We start from the raw sequence: 19,780 nt of genomic DNA on the forward strand, positions 1-19,780 counted from the left end.
CCATACCAAACAAGTGGGATGACACACTAGTCACTACAAGGTACAGTTCTTTTTTCGTTGGTTTTTGGAGGAATGTATGTGGGGGGTTTTGGCATATAGTCCAATTCAAGGGCAGCATTTTGTCATTAGTACCTTGCAGGATCTTACCTTAATTTTTTCCCTAACCTGTAAAATGCTGATATTTCTACACTGAATTTCTGATTCCAGCTGATAGATACTTTTAATAAAAATATTTTCATAACTTACATAACAATAGTAACTTTATTGCTATTTATCATGTAAAAGCTTAATGGTCCAAGGAGCAGAACAATGTATTGTTTGGCCTGAATTTAAAGCAATTCATCCCACTTTCCAACAGCTTTTGAAATAATTTCTCAGTAGATCGATGTCCAATATAAAGGTATGTGATGAAGTAAAAATTTCACCCACAAATAGCAACATTTTTCAACTGTGCTCATGTTTTATACTGACTTTGACTTCTGTCAAAACCGGAACAGTCTATTCCCCGGGATTCAGAAGCTAGGAATTCTATCACTTGTGTATATACACCTAATTTTAATCATACAGATTGGAAAGTGCAGATGAATGTGTTAAACAGAAAAAACCTACTGCAAACGTAGCAGATTTTAAAACTAAAACATCTGAATAATTTTATGACATGAAATCACTTTAAACTGATTTGAATATATAATATCTTTGTGTTTCATTTGTAAACAAATATTCAGCATAATGTCTAACAGAAATGACAGGAAAGTAGCTGGATGGGTTTTTTTAAGGAAAAGAAAGCTCTTTGAAATGTTATTATTTTTATAGACCTTTGTCTCCCTAAGTACGTAATGTCCCTATAGAAAGTATTTACTTATAAGAACACATCAGAAGCACCAGAAGCTCAAAGCAGAAATGTTTAAAAACATAAAATATGACTCGAAGTCAGTTGTGTACTTACAATGCATGTTTATGTCGTCCTTCCCTGACTGCCTGAATGTAGTGTACCAAATTATCAAAGAAAAGTTTCATCATATTAAGTTCCTTCTCTGCCCACCTGTGTCAATTTAAAGGGCAGAAAGTATTACGATTTGCTTAAAACAGATCAAAACACCTACACAAATTAGACATCTATTACAGGAAAATTTTGTAGACATAAAACCAAAGTAAACATTCAATTTTCCATCTACAATGAATTCAGGAGTATTTTCCAGTACAGTACTCTCTTCTTCCTTGTCATCCATAAGGCTCCACAATGTCGTTATTTTCAGGCACAGGACTGACAGAACACTCCCCTTTGAAACCATGAAAATTTTTCCTAAAGGCCCTAATTCAGAAAAAGTCTAAACCAAAACTCAGAACTGGGCATATATTTAAATGTCATGTCAAAAAGGTCAACAGAAATTGCTGATAATCACTGTGACCTTTCCCAGAAGCTTCCAGTCAGTTCTCTACAGTTAGACCAGCTAGTTATATAGTTCATTCTAGTATGGAATGCTATACTATGTAACTTCACGTTTCAAAGGTTTTCTTATAAACCAAATTTTTTATTACTGAGAAGCATTTGATGTTCAATCAGAACAGAATGACATAACATCAAGTTATTACAACATTTTACAATAGACTATTACTGGATGTCCAGTACTGTCTTCAAGTCATTTGGGATTTAAAAGGCGGGGGGGTATTTAAAAAAAACCAAACACATCAGTCTTCACCTCAGTTATGACAGTAATGTGTATTATGAAGAAATCTAGGCCTGAGTGATTAGACAAGCTCATATAACTAGGCCAGACAACAAACCGATGATAACCTTAGGTCATTATTAATTTGGACCACACTGAAGTAGCAAGTCTTGCAGAAGTCATCACTTCTCTCTGTTTAGTCTGCTGGGGACAGGGGGCTACTTACATTGTTATCCAGTGTGTATCGTAACTGCTCCCAAACTGCTGAAACGTACCAAAGAGCTTTGGAAGGAGACGAAGTGAAACTACTACTGATCTAAAGGAGAAAGAAAGAAATGATGACAATATATGACTGTTACAAAATTAAAATAGTCAAATTTAAAACTACTTTGAGAAGCTCGGGCTCAGTGAGCAAACAGGCTAACTGGAAGGGCTGGAAATATTTGTGTGAAGTTTACAATCATGTCAGCCAATTAGTTTTCTGTATCTTAACTAGACATACGTGAAATTCTTTACATGTAATACCTTGGACACACTGTATACAAAACAGCATACATTTTTCTTATTAAAAACTTTAAATTTTAAAATAAATTCTTGTTTTTGAGGTTTGTAGTACTTATCTTTTAAAATTTCAGCAAGATTAGTATGGTTTTTCTACAAATAGATGACAGCAGCAATAAGTCTGCCTCAAACTCATTATAGACAGACGTAGATATGTATTGTAAAACAACTATCTAGGAAAACTCACTAAGTGCATAAACAGCATATAACTGAACTTTCGTATCAGTGATAAGTATCTTCACATTTCTTTTACTAATTAGTATTTCAGTATACTTTTAACTCATCTCACAAATACAGTTCTAAGCAAAAAGGTAGCATAACACTGCAGGTGGTGTCCAGCAGTTGATTCATTGCATCAACAAAATAAATTCCATTTTTGTCAGTCTTAAAACTGTGCAATCTCACAGCTTTGGCTGGTATTGAAACAAGTTACCTGAGGTCAAGGTATCACTTCTACCTCCAACTGCTTCTTCACAGAAATTAGACCCCACAACAGACTTGGCGGAAAAGGATGAGTCTGTTCCTCAGCCACTTGCATGTAAAATCTAAATATTCATTTCAAAACACTTATACTAGGCCCCTGACCTTGCACTCAACTGCCTAAGATTTGGACCCAATTTTACCAACTGGCAAGAAGGCAGTAACCTCTGGCAGAAGGAAGAATGGACAAATGCAACAAGATGAGAAATTCAGGATACTGATAGAATACAAAAATGGAACATCAGATACATCCATAACACCTTGGAAACTACTTTTATACTTCTGTGTTTGTCTGGTTTGACTTGTCTTCCTGTAAAGTTAAATAACTGTTATAGTCAACTTGGATTTCCTATATGTTGCAAAAATAGATAAATGTAAAAACAGATAATTTATGATTTAAGTTACCTGTTGTTTGCTAAATTTTCTAAGCAGCCTTCAATAAATCTCATTCGAATCTGTCTGTCAGTGAACCAGCACACTAAAGAACAGAGCAGCTTCTCTGCTTCATTTATTAACCCTTCAGAGAGATGAATCTACAGCAAGTAGAAAGAAAGGTCACTGAACAGTATGTATTTATTTTCTTTAAAAAAAAAGATATTATTTTCTGGTATTCAACTTACTGCATCTTCATCCTGGACCAGATCCCACAAAAGGGTATTTCCTTTCTTACAAACATTATCCAAATTAATGTCCGTCACAGCATTGCTATTATATTGATGTTTATGAACTGCTGGTCCTGAACAAAATATAAAGACCGTTATTGAATAAATAAAATGAACTATCTAATCTGAACATTATTCACTAAGTGCATGAACAACAACATGCTTTATTTGTAAACTTGGCTATTTTAAAGAGCATACAACAACATTGGAATTGCAGCCTTTTTCCACATATGGGTTCCTAAAAGAAGACAAAACATTATGACCGAACAAGGAGTCCACAGGACAGTTAAGCCAATATTTACACTGTTTTTATCTAATGGCAAAGTACAATAAAAACAGCCCTTAAGAACTGCAGAAGTAGGTGCCATTCTTTTTTAATTGAATTAGATTTAATTCATAGTGTAATTAAAGTATTTCTTAAGTCTTTCTGTAGTGTTTTGGTCCAAAGGGAGGCATCTTTATAACTACCATGGTTGGAAAGCAAGAAAGAAGCACATTTCAATCAATTTCCCTCATCCTGCATGATCTCCTATATCTAACTAAACAAAAAAGACAAACAAACACCATTTTTTATATACAACAGAGTATCAAAGTGCATGGTTTCAGAAACTCATCATGTTTTCATAAATACTGATAGACATTTTCCTTCTTCTGTATGGTCACAGCTGGCACCATTCATTTATCTACTGTTTGATACTATTTTCATGAAACAGCAAAGTCAAGGAGAAAATTTAGATTGCGTGCAGAACACTGTAATTATTTGCACGTGCAAAACTAGGGGTGTCAAAAATAACCTGAACTGAAGGCCTCATGCTCAAACAACAATTTGGATCTTCAGTAAGATATGTAATATCTATGGAAAATATTGAAAAAATATGCTGATTTACAGCATGTTTTAACTACAAAGTTTTAGTAGTTTATTCAACTCTAGTGTAAAAAAAAAAATCCTTTTCCATTTTCAATGTCAGGCTGAAATTATAATTCTGCTCCACACAACAAGAAGCATTAAGCCTAAAGAAAAAAGAGTCTTCTTACTCAACTGTGCTTCAGGAAAACATATGTACTGGTTTTAGGGTCTGCTGGAAGACAGCAAACTTGGTTCTGCCAGACCAGTGAAGAAAAAAGTCAAACCTTCACTAACAATAGCCTCCATTATGTTTTAAAGAAGGATAAAACACAAAGTAAAGCTGCCACAATAGAATATGGAAAGATGATATAATTCTTGCGAAGTCTTTTAGTAGCATCTTAAATTGCACCCTGAAGTAAACTAGAAGATTTGGCAGTGTAAGATGAAATAGCATAAAACGCCCTTTAAGGCAAGTCCCCTAAGATATCAAGTTATATTTTAACTCATGTTTCCAAAATTATCCTCTTTACAGCCCATTATGGTTAATTCATTTAAGATGACAAATGTACAGAAACAAAATAAGATCCACCCACCAAAAGAAAAATGGCATACGGTTTCAGAGAGAGAGAAAAAAAATATCTTGTATTTCAGCACCACATTTCTCTTTATTGCAATAACGGATACAAAAAAAAAATTGCTGGGATCTTTGGTGCCTTTATTTGTTTTAACTTGCATTAAAAGCTCCAACACAAATGGGAAAAATATTTTAAAAAGGTAAACACAGCTATATCTAATGTGATACAAAAATGAAACTCTCGGAAAAATAGTAAAATCTCAGTAGGCACCATGGTTACTTTGGGCAAATACACACGCATGGTTAAAATAATTTGATTATTTTCATTATTGGATACTAACTCAAAATAAATTCAAATATAAATTTGAGTACAATGTTCTTCTGTTTTCTTTTTATTGCTCTTACCTTGACTAAGATGTTCATGATAGATAGAGGCAAGGTTAGGAAGGTGCTGCTGAAGATGTGACGTTAGCTCAGCGTGTGAATTAATCTGTACAAGCTCTTCTTCGCAGCCAGACTCTTCCCCATCAAAATCCGCCATATTTTTCTCTGATTTTGCACTGACTTGGGAACTACTGCAACTGACATCATCTGCACTTAACATATCATCTACCATATGCCTGTAAAAGAAGAATATTAGAGTGGACAATATCAAAGAGAACATTGTTTATAGCAGACTAGAAGTGAGTAAACACCTCCCTAAAGCTAAAGTCAAGATGAATCATCTATCTGAACAGCAGACCTTCATATCAATTTGAAAAAAAAATGGAGAAAAACTGAAGGTCTCACTATCATGACAACTGTGTTGACTTCTTTAATGTAAAGTCAATACAGCATTTTCCAGAACAATTTAAACACTTTGTTAAACGTTTTCATATTTATTCAATAGAAAAACTTAAAAAAAAAAAAAAGCTTTCACTGGATGTTAACAAAACAGATCCCTGTGTAACTACCTGCCATAATTATCATCTCTGTTAGACAAAATTACCCTGAACTATAGCAAAACATCCATACAAGTTTCTGCCCAAACTGAGTAATTTACTACTGCTTTTATTTCTGTTATAGAAGGAATCGGAACAAACATCAAGCTACCTACCCATCATGGTGGTGGTGGTGATGGTGGTGGTGGTGGTGATGCTGTGGCCCAATGAACTGTCTACAGTTAAATAATTCATTTCCAATAGTTTCCCCAAGGAAGTCCCCTGTGTGAGTTATACAGGAATCTTGAGACCCTTGCGAAATGTGAGCAGTGCTCATTTCCCCTGTCATATCATGCTCCGCGTCCTCAGCATGAGAACAAGCATCTAGCATTCTGATTCGATTATCCACTGGTGTCACAGAGTCAGTGTTAAAAACATGGTCCTTTCCTGCACCATTATTTGCACCACTCCTCTCTGATGCCCCTTGTGAATCTCCCAGACAAATGCCTGCTTGTGATTCCAGTTTTCTGCTTCGTAGATCTGTGCTCCTACTGCTTTTCTGAGGATTATGACTTCTGTCTTCTTCCTCTTCATCCTCCTCCTCTTTGAGAGCTTCAATATCTGCAATGTCTTCAGACTGCACCTCGCTGCCAGGGCTTCCAGCAGACTGGCTCGCGTGACTCGAGTTGGCCTCATTACTGGATCCATCGCTGTGGCCACTGCTGCTACCAGGACCGCTACTGCCATCCTCACCGCTGTTGGCTGTCTCGTCAGAGCTTCCTTGCATGGATTCCTGAAATTATTATTATTTTTTTTAAGATTGGTGGAAAAATAAACCACCACTGAAAATACGAAATCAACATCATCAGCATTCAAACGCCATTCTTCATTTATGAGGAAATGTGACAAATCTGCGAGTTTTCTTTTATTCTTTCTCAGTTTGGTTGCCAATGACAAAACGCTCTGAGCAAGATTCAGATTTAATACTTTAATAATTAATATTTAATTTTTGCATTACCCTAGTCGTAACAGGTTTGTATTTGCAGGCTTTGCACATACATAGAGTGACAGGGTGACACATAAAGAACATGCCATGCATTCCCTTATTAAGAGATTAATCCTGCTGAAATACAATTTAAATGCAGGAATCCATTTGTTTGAGGTGGTTTTTTGTAGGACAGTTGCTCGTAGGCTCATATATTTTCTGTAAACTGCACAGAACACAAGTAAAGATTCTAGCTATCCACTATCCTGCTGCAGGAAAGCATACATGCTATGTACCTGTTCAGGTTTTGAAATTATTACAGAAAAAAATTATTTCCATAGCTAATAATAGGCAACTCAGTAACAAAATTCAGAGACTAAGATTTACACTCTTACCTCTGTATCTGAAAGTCGCTGCTGTACATGTTTTGTTCTGTTAATAAGCTGTTCCTCCATTTCAATATCACTGCCTCCACTCTGATGGGTGTCACTGTTGTCACTACTTTGAGGACTGGCTGCTGGTGACCCTAGTTCAAAACCACATTTTCCAGTTACTTTGTGATATGTATTAATTGAAATGTAGCAGCATTACATAAATCTTCCTCAAATGTTGAACTCAACAGCATTCTTCCTGCCAGCAGCTGAGCAAGGGGCATAAGTCAAACAACTGATGTACCTAAACACTAAAAATTCTTTTTAGAACATTGAGCATTTTACTACAGAATTTATATTCTAATGTCTCTTCTTGCCAGTATATAGCACAGCTATATGAATTCAGTAGATTCTACATTAAATCCAATTTTCATTTGACTTCTCATAAAGACATAATTTCAAACTTCCACTAGTTCTTCTGTTCAAATTTGATACCTGTAGAAAAACACCGTAGTAGCAAGCGTATCAGATTGTGGTGAACTTCTAAAACTATACTTACAAGGTGAAGGGGCTGCTCTTCTGAGCTCCTCTTCTTCTGAAGGAAAAAAGCAGGATGGAAAAATAAGTGACTAAAAATCATTTTGTCAGCATATAGTTGTCCATGATTTGTAAAAATCAGCAGTAGGAAAAGAAACGGAAACTACAGTAAAATTGCTTATCAGCATCTTTAGTAATGACTGTGGGGAAATACACAGTCAAGTCAAAAAAAAAAAAGAAAACAAACACAGAAATAGCAGGTAATATCAAAAACTAGGCAAAAATTGGAAAAGCTTTAGTAAAAATTTATGTAGCTATGTAAGTTACAGATGTTCAGCAGAATAAAAATAAATTAACTGATGAGGTATGGACCATCCTCTGAATAAATAAAAAAGAGTATGAGAAAATACATACTACTTCAGATATGCAAACAGAATTGATCTGAAATAAAAAGCTTTCCAAATGAGCTCACAAACTTTTAATGCTTTTGTCTTTATCGTCAACTTCTGCTTGAAAAATTTGTCAACGTGACAATTTTTAAAAATAGTCAAGTAAAAAGTTCTATACATCCTTTTTGTCCAAAGTCAACAAGGAGACTATGAAAATTAAAATATTAACTATGAGATCTACTGGAAAACCACATACCTTTTTTGTTTCCCATGGGTAGATTGGTACTCAGTAATGATGCAAAAGAGCTTTGTTTTGACAGCTGAGCCTTAGCTGCTAGTGCATTATTCCACAGTGCTTTTATAAGCATTGATGCCAAATACAAGGTCTGTAAACAAAACCAGACAAGAGTGTCATTAAGGAGCAGTAGGCTTTGTATGCAAAGATCTAATCTTTCAATATGCCGATGCTATAGTTCACCAAAATAAACCCATCAAAATAAACGACTGCACAAAATAACGTTGTGTGAAACACCTTTTAACTTCAGACATGAAGTTAAAATCTTCTATTGGTGCTTATGCAGTTTTCAAAAAGTCTCTGAAAAAGACTGTAATTCAAAGGCCAGAAAAGGCCTACTTGAAGAAACATGACTTTACTCATCTAGTTTCCTCTCTTACACCTTAGTATCACCTTTACATGCATCCCTTTAGAAAGTCAAAGACAAATCCATAATGCTTATTTAATACACTTTCTCTTCTCGTTACAGTGACGTTGTTCACCTTGTCTTTACCTGTTCAGTGTGAGCACTGGGATGAAGAGTTGAGACCAGGTTAAGAAGGTGTCTAAGTGGGACAGGGTCCAAGTTTTTGATCAAAGAAGGAAACAGGTCATGTATGTAACGGCTGCAATGCTTTAGCTACAAAGTACAAACAAACAGAGAAGGTAACAGGAACAGCAAAATAAACTTTTTTTCAAAATTCAAAGATTCATAAAATTGCAGCAATTAAACAATGTCTTTGCACAAATTCTCAGGAAGCACTTGTGCAGCATTTCCAAACTATGTTAGACTTGCAATGTTGACTAACCTTAATCTTTATATTGTAAAACATGTAAAAGTTAGTGAAATCAAACGTTACAATATCTTCCTTAGTTCTAGTTCTAAGAGACCTGGTGAAAAGAAGAACTGGAACTTTATTTTGTATTTTAACTTCAATATAACTTTAAAATATTTATGTATATGCTAAATCCTGAAGGAAATAATATTTGCAATGATTATCTTATTAGCAGTGGTAAATACAAATAAAGACATTACAGATTAATATGAAACTGAGAGAACTGTATGAGGTTTATTTATAATTATTTTGTCCTTCCAGTAAATGGATGTCAAAAATTATGCCAATGTGTTCAGCTAACTACTGTATTTAAACAATTAAAGTGACAATGCTCCTAGATGCTTCCTCTTAGGTTAAATGCTTCTTTTCATAGTCACTCAAAGGGTTTCATTATGTTTGTAAGGATGTTGATATTCAAAAAATAAAATAACGGTTACAGAAAGCTTCTAGAAAAAACATTTTTAATGCACCTCAAAAGGTTTTTTTTCATTCTTTATTTATTTTATTTTGCCTTCCTGGCATATAAAACATCCATTTCAGCTGTATATGGAGTACAGGCTATCTTTCCCAGGATTCAAAATGGAATGAAATTATGTGGGTCCTATGCAAGGATACATTTAAACATCTTGAGATACCTCCTTCAACTCAGAAAAGATAGATTTTTGTCAAAAAGTTAGTTTAAAAAGTGGCAAATGTATTCTTTAAGGTGTTCTATTCCTTTAGTCTAAAGGTGTCAGCCTTTTAAACAACATTAGAGCTTTGAACCTTTTACAGGAAGTAATAAGGACATAATTCCAATATGAAACATATTTTGGAAATGTCAGTATGTCAAAACGAACATGTAAACTGTATAAGAATTATCACATTTGGGTGATTCTATCAAGTTCTTAAAGTAGTACTAAAGATAGAAAAAAATCCAGAGGTCTACCACTAGTGTGAGTTACAGGGAAGATAAAATACCACTTTACAAATGTAAATGAAATAAATAATTATCAATTACTCTGATACAGAAAGCTGTTGGATCCTATTAGAGTGAATATTGTTATAATGAGCATTTATTAACATACCAGCTGTATGTTACAATGACAATGGTATACAGAGGTTTCAGAATGCGTGTACAGCAGTATTTGATCGAAACAAATTATAGAGAAATACTGAACACATTAAAAAAAACCCAAACCTTCAAATTCTAACTTGTATAAAAGTATGTTCCCTATACCTGTTAAAAAAAAAAAAATCAATTTTATTTCTCCAACCTTCATTTTGAGTGTATTTTTCAAGAAAAATTGACACTGAAACTTTGAGGGTTTTTTCTCGGTGTGTTGGGGGAGAGAATGGTTGGGGTAGTTGTTTTTTTTTTATAATAAAGGCAGAATGAAATAATGGAAAACCAGTTTCCACAACAGGAAATCAAAATGTCTATTGTTTTCAAATCCCCAGAATAAAAAAAATTCACGACCTAAAATAAAAGTCAGAGCAATCCATTAAAGTAGCAAACAAGTATATCTTTCCAAAGGAAAAAAGCCTTTCAGACTCTCCAGTTTCACTAAGCAAAAGCCAAAATCTCAGTGCCTTCTACAGATTTTAACACCAGCACTGTAGCACAGCTGTAAACATCACTGCCATAATTTCACCTGATTGTTCCCACCAGGAGTAACAGAAATGGAAGCTACAATACATAGGAGCAAGGCAATTTAGCATAATAGTAAAAATATTACATTTACCCTACAATTTTCATCCCTGTTCCTAGTGAACACTATATCTTTGCTATATAACATCATTTTTTTTCTTGTATAAAAGTGAATTCTTGCATCTAATGAAAAACAGTAATTGTGGCAGTTACCTAACTTAAAATTTTGGTCAGCAAAACACTCAGACAGACAGACAAGAAAAAGTAAGAAACTCAGCTTTATGAATATAAAACAAAATCAACTTGCCATTTTCTGGTTTGTTTTTTTATCACTCCTGCAATTATAAAAATTGTATATATACCTGTGCTGCAGCCCAAATACAGTCTATATGTTGAGTACTAAGTCTCCCTTCAGCTGCAAGAAAATTCAGAATCACTTGGCACTGTTTGATGATCTGCAAAGTGAGAACATATTGAGGAAAAATTTACTAGAACAAGAAATTACCCCTCCATGTTTATATTAAAAATAATAATAATTTTCTACAAACCTCAATATGTAAATTTGGTCCAAAAATGTGCTCAACTACATTGTTGCTGATAAGCCAGTCTGCAAGCTCTTTTGCAATTGACCTAGAGATGAAAAAAGAGTGGAAACATATGTAAAATTATTAGCCTATAATATATCCATTGTGCTCTTCCCCAGCACAACACATATTTCAAATTAATATCTGTAATTGTACTAAGCATACAGAAACTTTTTTGAATACAAAGCATACTCAACATTCATCCAGGCAGGAAATAAATGATTTCTGTATTTTTTCTTTGGCTGGAAGACTAATGCCAATTATCAACATTTCCTACTCACCCCTCTGGATCATTAGCAAACAGGTAACCAACAACTCTACCAATTTCATTAGTTAATAGAGCTCAAGAGACCACCTGCAGACCACTTTCAAAGACCACACAGGCAAGATTTCAAAAAACATTGCTATTTAACCCAAGTTTATAATGAAATTCCAGAACTATTGAATTCACAAATGTAGCTAAAGGTGGGACTGGTAGAAATTATTTTTTCAAGAAAACCACTTAAATGGTTTTAGATTCTCTTGCATAAATAGCAACTCACATAGCTTTAAAAACCTATGTTTCACATGGTCATACTTACACAGATGTAGCATACAGATACTTCAAAATTCTCATTTTGTTTCATCCATAACAATAGGGAACTCTACCCACTGCCAATCCATAAGCAAACATTGAAACAGAACAGGACCACGAAATTGAATTTTCCAAAACAAAAGTTGAACTTCCAGAAAGCACTGCCCTGTCTGGAAACTACTGCATAAGCTCCTTTTTATTCCTTCCCTTCAAGCAAACGTTTGTTTACCCAGATTTTGGCACCAGAAGCAATTAGAGGACATCACAGTATTTAAAGCACAGCCTGTAGTTTAAATGGCCCTGGAATAAAAGCACTCTGTTTCACAAGGAGGAGAGGATAGGAGGGAGGGGGTGTCTTAGTGGGCTACAGGAAGAATTATTTTTACCGCTACTATCTGTGTCACATTTATGGTCACTATTAAAATTCCAGGATTGCCAGTCTTTAGCATCCACAATAAGAAAACAAGATTCTTTAGATAAAAAGGTTTTCCAAAGAAGATTCATTTTTCTGGAGCGTATTGCCAGTTCTTTAATTGTTTCGAATTGCCTGATCCCTATGGATGAATTCTGCACAGTTCATATTAATCATCACACACTATTCCTATACTGTCCTCTTCTATTCTAATTCCAGGACATGGGGAATCAAATATTCTTATATTTTTCAAAAAAGATAATATCCCCTAACATTTAAGTAATGACAGGCTTGCAAAGTGCAACAATTTAGCAACAGTACACTTTATGGCTTATTATGACTTAGTTCTCATACTGTAAAGTCAGTTTGACAGGGTATCTGCTCAAAGAGGGATAAAAAAGATAAGCCAGGTCTGTTCTGTGAAATCCGGATCTACTTCACTTCCTACAGCCTCATTTCAACACAAAACCAAAACACAACCAACACCTCAAAGACGCCTACCCCAAACCAAGCTTTGGACTATGCACACCACAGACTCATTCAGGGCTTGGATTTCTAACAAAATCTGATGGCCTTTTCACATGCGAGCTGTGATTTTGCACATTTTACAGCTAAATGACTTCTGATTCATTTGAATATATGCTACCAACCTCCTTTAGCAACAAAGGCAGCTCAAAAAAAAATGTTCCTATCTGCCTGCCTCCATGCTGACAAGCACAAGTGACCACAGTGGCATTGCTCATAAAGCTCAAGAGGCTTTAGCTCTGTTACCTTTTCATTTTGTCAGTCGGTAGACTTAGTATTACAGATGCATCTTAAATCACAAGTGCCCAACCCACACTCTGAAAACTGAATGCAGCCTACAAAAAAGTTTGTTGAAGTTACGGCCTGTTGTCCCCCAGCTCCTTCTTACGGTGCTTCCCCTTGCTGTGGGCAGAGGTGCTCCTGCTACATGACCCAAAATGTAAGCAAAAAGCCTCACAGTTTGCATTTTGCACATATAAAAGGTAGACAGATATGGTCACATGAGTGAACATACACCCAATTAGATGCAGGAGACCTGAATGGATATGAAACTTCATCACTTCTGGTCACGCAGTATGAAAAAAATCACTGCATATGGTCTCCCATAAGAGGCAAAAGCCTTAACACCTGAGCTGTAAATCAATGGAGGTAATTTTGTTCCAGGACCACTTAATTTGTTCTTGGATTTGAATTTCTGAACACTGCTAGATTCACTGGATGGTGTTAATATGAAAGGACATACTGCCCCGTGTGTCTCTTTAAACCCAAGACCTCTGCTCGTAGCACAATGTCCATTAGGCATTGTATCCACAGTCATATGTTGCATTTTAGCTACTCCAAAGAACAAAAACTCTCTTACAGAGTGAGTTTCTTCACATTTTATTAAATGAGTATGGCAGTTCTCTATCTCTAGTCTGCAACATTTTTCTTCTGAGAAATAATGGATTATTCTTTTGAAGGAATGCCTTTTTTAAATAGATGTATTCTCAGTGGTAAAAAACTCTTTATCCTACTAGTGAGCTCAACTGTGATAAAATGACATCTCAGATTTCTGAAGGTAAACATTCATTTGATATGGATTTGCTGAGGATGACCATAAACAAGAGGATCCTTGTGAAAGGCAGAATGAAGCCTTTGTGTTACCCCTGAGAGAATTGTTCCTCCCAGAAAGTTTTGCTGAGGGCACACCAATCACTAAATACACTGCCTTTTAAAATGACCAAGTTATCACCACCACTAAGTATTTTGTTCTCTAATACACTAAGAAATATATTTATGATAGCAGATACAAGGATTCACCAGAGAAATCTAATTTCAGTGCAAATGAAGAATGTCTGACATTTCCTAAACACTTCCATTTCAGGAGTGTTTTTCCAGCTCCTTGGTATGTTTCCTCACTTTCAAACAGAGTGAACATCTTAACACGCAAGCAACCCCAGAACTTCATATAAATAAAAATAATCTGCCAGCCTATGGATAAATTAACCTATGATTTAAATTTGTATATTGTCACTTACCCCATTTTTACTTTATTAACTATCAAAAGCCCTATAGCCTTGAGAAAGTGCAGATAGAACTCAGTGAATTTTTATGAACTTGAGTGTGAGTTGCCCCAAATAAGGAGGGCAACCTAGAGCAACTTTTTATTAAAAGATTTAAAGTGTAATTTTCAGTATTTTTCAATACGGTTTCATTTCAATTTCTAGCTATGCTAAGTTCCTTTTCAGAATGACTGGGTTTTTTTTAGTTCAAAAGTGTTTTTCCATAGAGCAATTTGCAAATTATTGTAAGAGTATTACTATATGGTGTCACTTGAATTCAGGCAACTTAGCAAGTACTCAATTTTCAGTAAAAATATGCTCAAATTTTCTTTTTAAAAGACGTTCTTCAAAAGGTTATAGAAAATTTTTCTTCCTTCATATTGAAAGAAACACTGAGAGTGAAAAACATGCATTATGATCAAAGCATAGATACCGGTTTCCCCTCTAAAACAAAAGTAGCAGTACCAAGGATGGGTTTACAAATTAGTTATCTAAGCCATACAGACCTTAGTAGTAAGAACATTCACCTTGGTAATAACATGTATTAGCTATTTCTCATGGATCTCATAATTTGGATAGCAAGAGGAAAAGTATTTTAAAGAGCTGATACTCCCTATGAGTCAGTGTTGTGGGTGAGGGAGCAGAAGAAAAGAATGAAAAAGGTAGCAACTACTCTAGTTTAATTGTCTCTGAATCGTTCTCACACTGGAAATTTACACACGATCTCTAGATTTAATAAATTTCTCTCTAGACCTTTAAATTCACGGACAATTCATGTCTGTCAAAAATAACTGTTTCCCTTCCACAAGATGAAATTCAAGCACATTTGACATTAGTTTCCTCAGGCATTCCATGAGACTGTGGGGAAGAGAGTGAAAGCTGTGCTGCTTATGATGTAACCCGGTGTTTGTGACCTGTACTTATAAAAGGCAAGTACCAGAACTTGAATTTTGTTCATTATTGTAAATAGAACTATCCATAAGGAAACTACAGTTTACACATTTTCCTAGTAGGTCAAATGCCTCTCTCTAAGAGGACTGAGTTAAAGTCCTAGAAACATTTTAATCTAAGGCTGTGGTGCAATACTTGGTAGCCACATGATGACCCAAATCCAGGAACAAATCCCACAGCAAAATAACTCCCCTTCAAAGAAAAACTTATTTATCCAACCAGTCAATTCCCAATGCAATTCACCCCACAGCCACAAAAACACAGCGGCTCAGTACTGGATGAAATACAATAGCAAGTCAGCAACGTCACTGAAAAACAGAATGTAAAACCTTAAAAAAAAAAAAAAGTAGAAAGATAACGAGCAGCTTGCAAAAGGATGAAGCCTAACATTTCTTGACAAAATCACTGAAATAGCATCTACGACACAACAGCGGATGAGAAACACTGATCTCCACTATTTAGGATCAGAAATGCAAAGAGTATATAGCAGGCACCTTCCCAACACACATTCAAGCACATGGGTTTTTTTTATGAGCACACATTTTCTTAGTTGACTCTCCAAAATCACTACACTGACATAATCTTGACTATTTAGTAAACTGCTGTGTATGCCACTAGAAAGGTGTATGCCACTAGAAAGGTATACGTCACTAGAATGAAACATTAGTGAGCTGAGTAGAAAATTGTACTACTACTTTTTTCAGAGAAAATCTGGAAAAGATCCCTGGAATGTGGAATAGAGAAAGAGGAAGAGACATTTAAATGATGCTGCCATATATTCGGTTGGTGAGCTTAGATAAAAACTGAGAAAGCAAGAGTTAATATAAGCTAAGAGAATAGTGCTGAAGGGAAAAAGCAATACAAAACTTGCAGTTTAGTACCTCAATAAATAAGGAAAGAGAGAGAAAAGAAAGGAGAAGAAATAGTCCAGATCTTTCTGTTCAGAGGTGAAAGGAATTTTGGACACCTGAAATTACTCTGTAGGAAGCTCTTGAAGTGAGGAAAATCAAGTTCTTAAATGAGGCAGGAGGTCTCTTAGCATCAACCTGAATCCTGAACCTCAAATTCTTGGCTGCCTGCCAAGCAAAGAGCAAAACAAAATACCTTTACACATGGTACTTCCACAATCTGACAGTGCCCTCATTAAGGAAAAAACACCACTTTTCCCTTTTGTGGTCCGAACAGAACACAGAAAAAATAATTCTCTCCCTGAAAGGCATGATCATTTTTTACTAACCAACATCAGCAAAGTCGTTTTAGGAATCGCTCTGCTGTTCAGTCTCGTTATTTTTAGTTCAATGGATTTCATACTCTTCAGTACCTTAGATTGCAAAGAATTTCACTCTAACTCAAAAGCCAGGAATAACTAAATTAAATGTACATCTCTGAGGGCTGAGTCACTGAGACACTGCACATATCTGGACAATACGCATACTCAGTCACCACAAACCCTCAGCCCTAGAGAAGACAGTCAAGTAACCTAAATCTAAAAAGACATACAGATACCTAGAGCTAAAACCCAGATTCCTCTGTCTTAGCTTTCTGCTGCTTCCGAGTGCAAATTGTGAAATCCAGTGTTTTTTTAGATGGAAGATGCTTCAGCATTTTTCCTACCATGGAAAAATTTGCAACCATGTAGATAAAGGTAGGAAGTTACTGTTCCAAATTATTTGCTAAAAAATCCTGATGATACTTCCAAACAAATAGGAAGAGCTAGGACTAACTGACAGCTCTTTTTTTTCTTTTTTTTTTTTTTAAAAAAAGATGCCTCCCGCAAACCCACCTTATCAAGATACAGAAGGAGAAATCCCAAAGGTTGACAGTTCCAAACGCATCTGGAAAAGTCAAAACACATAATGGGGATGACCAGACATAACGCAAAACATCTTCCTTTGATAAATCTGCAGAGGCTACAAATGCACGAAATAAATCTTAAGACTTCCTTTCTCCACTATGGAAAGAAAACAGGAATGAAAAGCTTTCCTTTTGGTGTTCATTCAATCACTGCCAAGTCCATAAGTGCCTTCTCATCCAAACATTTCTCATGAACAGAGTCTCTAACGAGAGGGAAGCTTTGTACTGAACAAACTGTAAAAGTGAGACATTTTCCCCATCCTTTTGACCAGCCTTTTGTGATTATTTGGCTGGAAATCAGTGATTCCAAAAGATATCTGCAGATGAGCAGCAATACTTGATACTGATTTGTACCCAACTTTTTAGGTAAAACACCAGAATGACTGGAATTCAGATTAAAAAAAATATATATATAGTACAAAAGTGGAAAAGAAGGTCTTCTGTTCATGCTGCATTCCTTTCAAATGACAGGCTGTTTACAGATGCCCTTGCCAAGAAAGTAATATCCCAAACGAGAATTTGACAATTTCCTTCAGCTTTAAAGTAACTCCGATGTTCTTGCATGGTACATCTACCCTGCTGCAGGGAAATTTAGGCACTCTTCTCTTCTTCCCCTGTCAATAACTTTCCTTTTTCACATTTGAATCAGAAAATCAATCAGCTTTTTATTAGGTTTAACTGGCGGAATAACTTCTTCTTGATGTTCCTTAATTAGTTACTCATAGTTAAAAACTATTTCATTCACGTGTTTCAGAAGATAAGCTAACCAAGAAACATCTCAGTTTCGGATTTTCAACATGAAGGAAGGAGAAGAAATGGATAAAACTGAGGTTTGACAGCCCCAGTGTAACAACACGCCATAACCTGGCAGCACAATATTGAGAATACCCCAGCCCACCAAGCCACCTCACATACTCCACGTGTTACACTCCTGCAGTATTTTCTTTTACAAGAAATAGAAGCTTTGGAAAAAACCCAACACCTCCCAGAGCACAATATATATAAATAATAATTATATATAAGTATGTATTATGTCAATATTATATTTAAAAAGTAATAAATGTGTGCTTAAATTTATTAAAATAACGTGATTTTTTTGAAATGTATAAGAGCTTAATGACATTACATTCAGGTTTCATCAGATCATAGCAAGGTATGTGTCATACTTGGTAAGAATTTTTTTGTGACATTCTGTATCATAATTTACTTTGAAATTAATGGATAGCATGGATTCATGTTCACCTATTGATTTAGTGACAAAGGACAAGAAAAAGTTGATCATGAGTGGTTAATTGTTCTGTATTCTCAAGGTATTTTCACATCTTTATGAAAGCAAAACTGCCCTGGATTCTGATTCTTTATTTTTAAAATGTCAACCTGTTACCTTAAATTTCACTTCAAATATTCAAGTTGTTATTTACATTAAATTTACAGTATTGTGGTCTTGACTGCTGCCAGATTTCAACAAGCAGGTGTTAAAATAAAAACAACTGTAATAAAAATACCCAGACAGAAAAGTAAGCCAACCCCTGCCATAAGAGACTTCTCATTAATGACCAAAAGATAGCGGAGAGTTTGTGTCTGTAGCGAGACAGATACGTGCCCATGGATACAACCCCCAAGATAAATGTAGAGCACATCACACCCCAAGATAAACATAAAGAGTTTATCACAAGAAAAATCCCAGTATTTTCATACTTTGCCTATTATTTCAAAAGAACAGTTATTTCAACTATCTAAAGACATACTTTTCTCTAATTCTAGACAGTTCTACCATGAAGTTTAGAGTTACTACAAAAATCAATGCATTTCCTCACTGGAATACAATCCCACGCATGAAAGTTCGCAAAGACTTATGGGAATCTCCTTTAAAATTGTTAAACACACCTGAGTTATACAAATAAGGACTCTGAAGAAAAAAAAAAAAAAACAGTTCTAAAAGCATAGCCTCACAGACTCAATGGAAAACTAATAACAAGACTGGAAGCCAGTGATGGCAAGACATGTCTTCGTTAACTAAATAATCAGGAGAAGCGAGAAGACAGCAAAAGTACTACCTGGATATAAATTAGCTGGTTCTTATTTATACATCACAATGGAGATAATGGCCTGTTATAGGTATTTATTATTTCAGTATCTACATTTTTCTTAACGTTACCTTGACTCTATCTTTTAAGTTAGTAAAAAATCCAGCAACGTTTAGAAATAATTTTGAAGTTAGCATTTAAAACTATTTATTAACCCCCAGATTAGAGTATTTCTAATAAATGCTTTGTATTATCACTACTCCCCACTGTGTATAATCTGTAACAACAATACAGAAGAACTGCAATCATATAGCACACTTAAAATATTCGTAATAATGTTCTTACTTACGTTTCTGTGTCTGAAACTAATGACTCATTATTACACACATCATTGAAGGTATGAAGTTGGTTCTATAGTTAGAAAAAGGAAGAAAAAATTAAAATTTTATCTAAATATTTTTGAGTAGTGTTCTTATATTTAAAAATAGTATTAATGACAGGAAACATTTTTTTCTAGTACTTTCAACATTTGCAAATAAACCACTTTGACAAAAATCTAAACAGCAGGCATTCCAGCAG

At 35.0% G+C, this 19,780-nt stretch overlaps 1 protein-coding gene across 1 annotated transcript in view; it reads right to left on the reverse strand.

Moving 5' to 3' along the window:
* USP34 (ubiquitin specific peptidase 34) overlaps positions 1–19,780 on the reverse strand; it is a 110,003-nt gene that overhangs the window by 66,671 nt on the left and 23,552 nt on the right. The window contains 13 exon segments of the mRNA XM_014966347.1: positions 947–1,042; positions 1,894–1,983; positions 3,114–3,241; positions 3,329–3,444; positions 5,197–5,411; positions 5,888–6,504; positions 7,092–7,222; positions 7,627–7,662; positions 8,250–8,379; positions 8,782–8,907; positions 11,096–11,188; positions 11,282–11,363; positions 19,551–19,612. Coding sequence (XP_014821833.1) covers positions 947–1,042; positions 1,894–1,983; positions 3,114–3,241; positions 3,329–3,444; positions 5,197–5,411; positions 5,888–6,504; positions 7,092–7,222; positions 7,627–7,662; positions 8,250–8,379; positions 8,782–8,907; positions 11,096–11,188; positions 11,282–11,363; positions 19,551–19,612 — 1,922 coding nt within the window.

This window comes from Calidris pugnax, unplaced genomic scaffold (assembly GCF_001431845.1).
Source record: "Calidris pugnax isolate Ruff unplaced genomic scaffold, ASM143184v1 scaffold31, whole genome shotgun sequence".
NCBI classification, from domain to species: domain Eukaryota; kingdom Metazoa; phylum Chordata; class Aves; order Charadriiformes; family Scolopacidae; genus Calidris; species Calidris pugnax.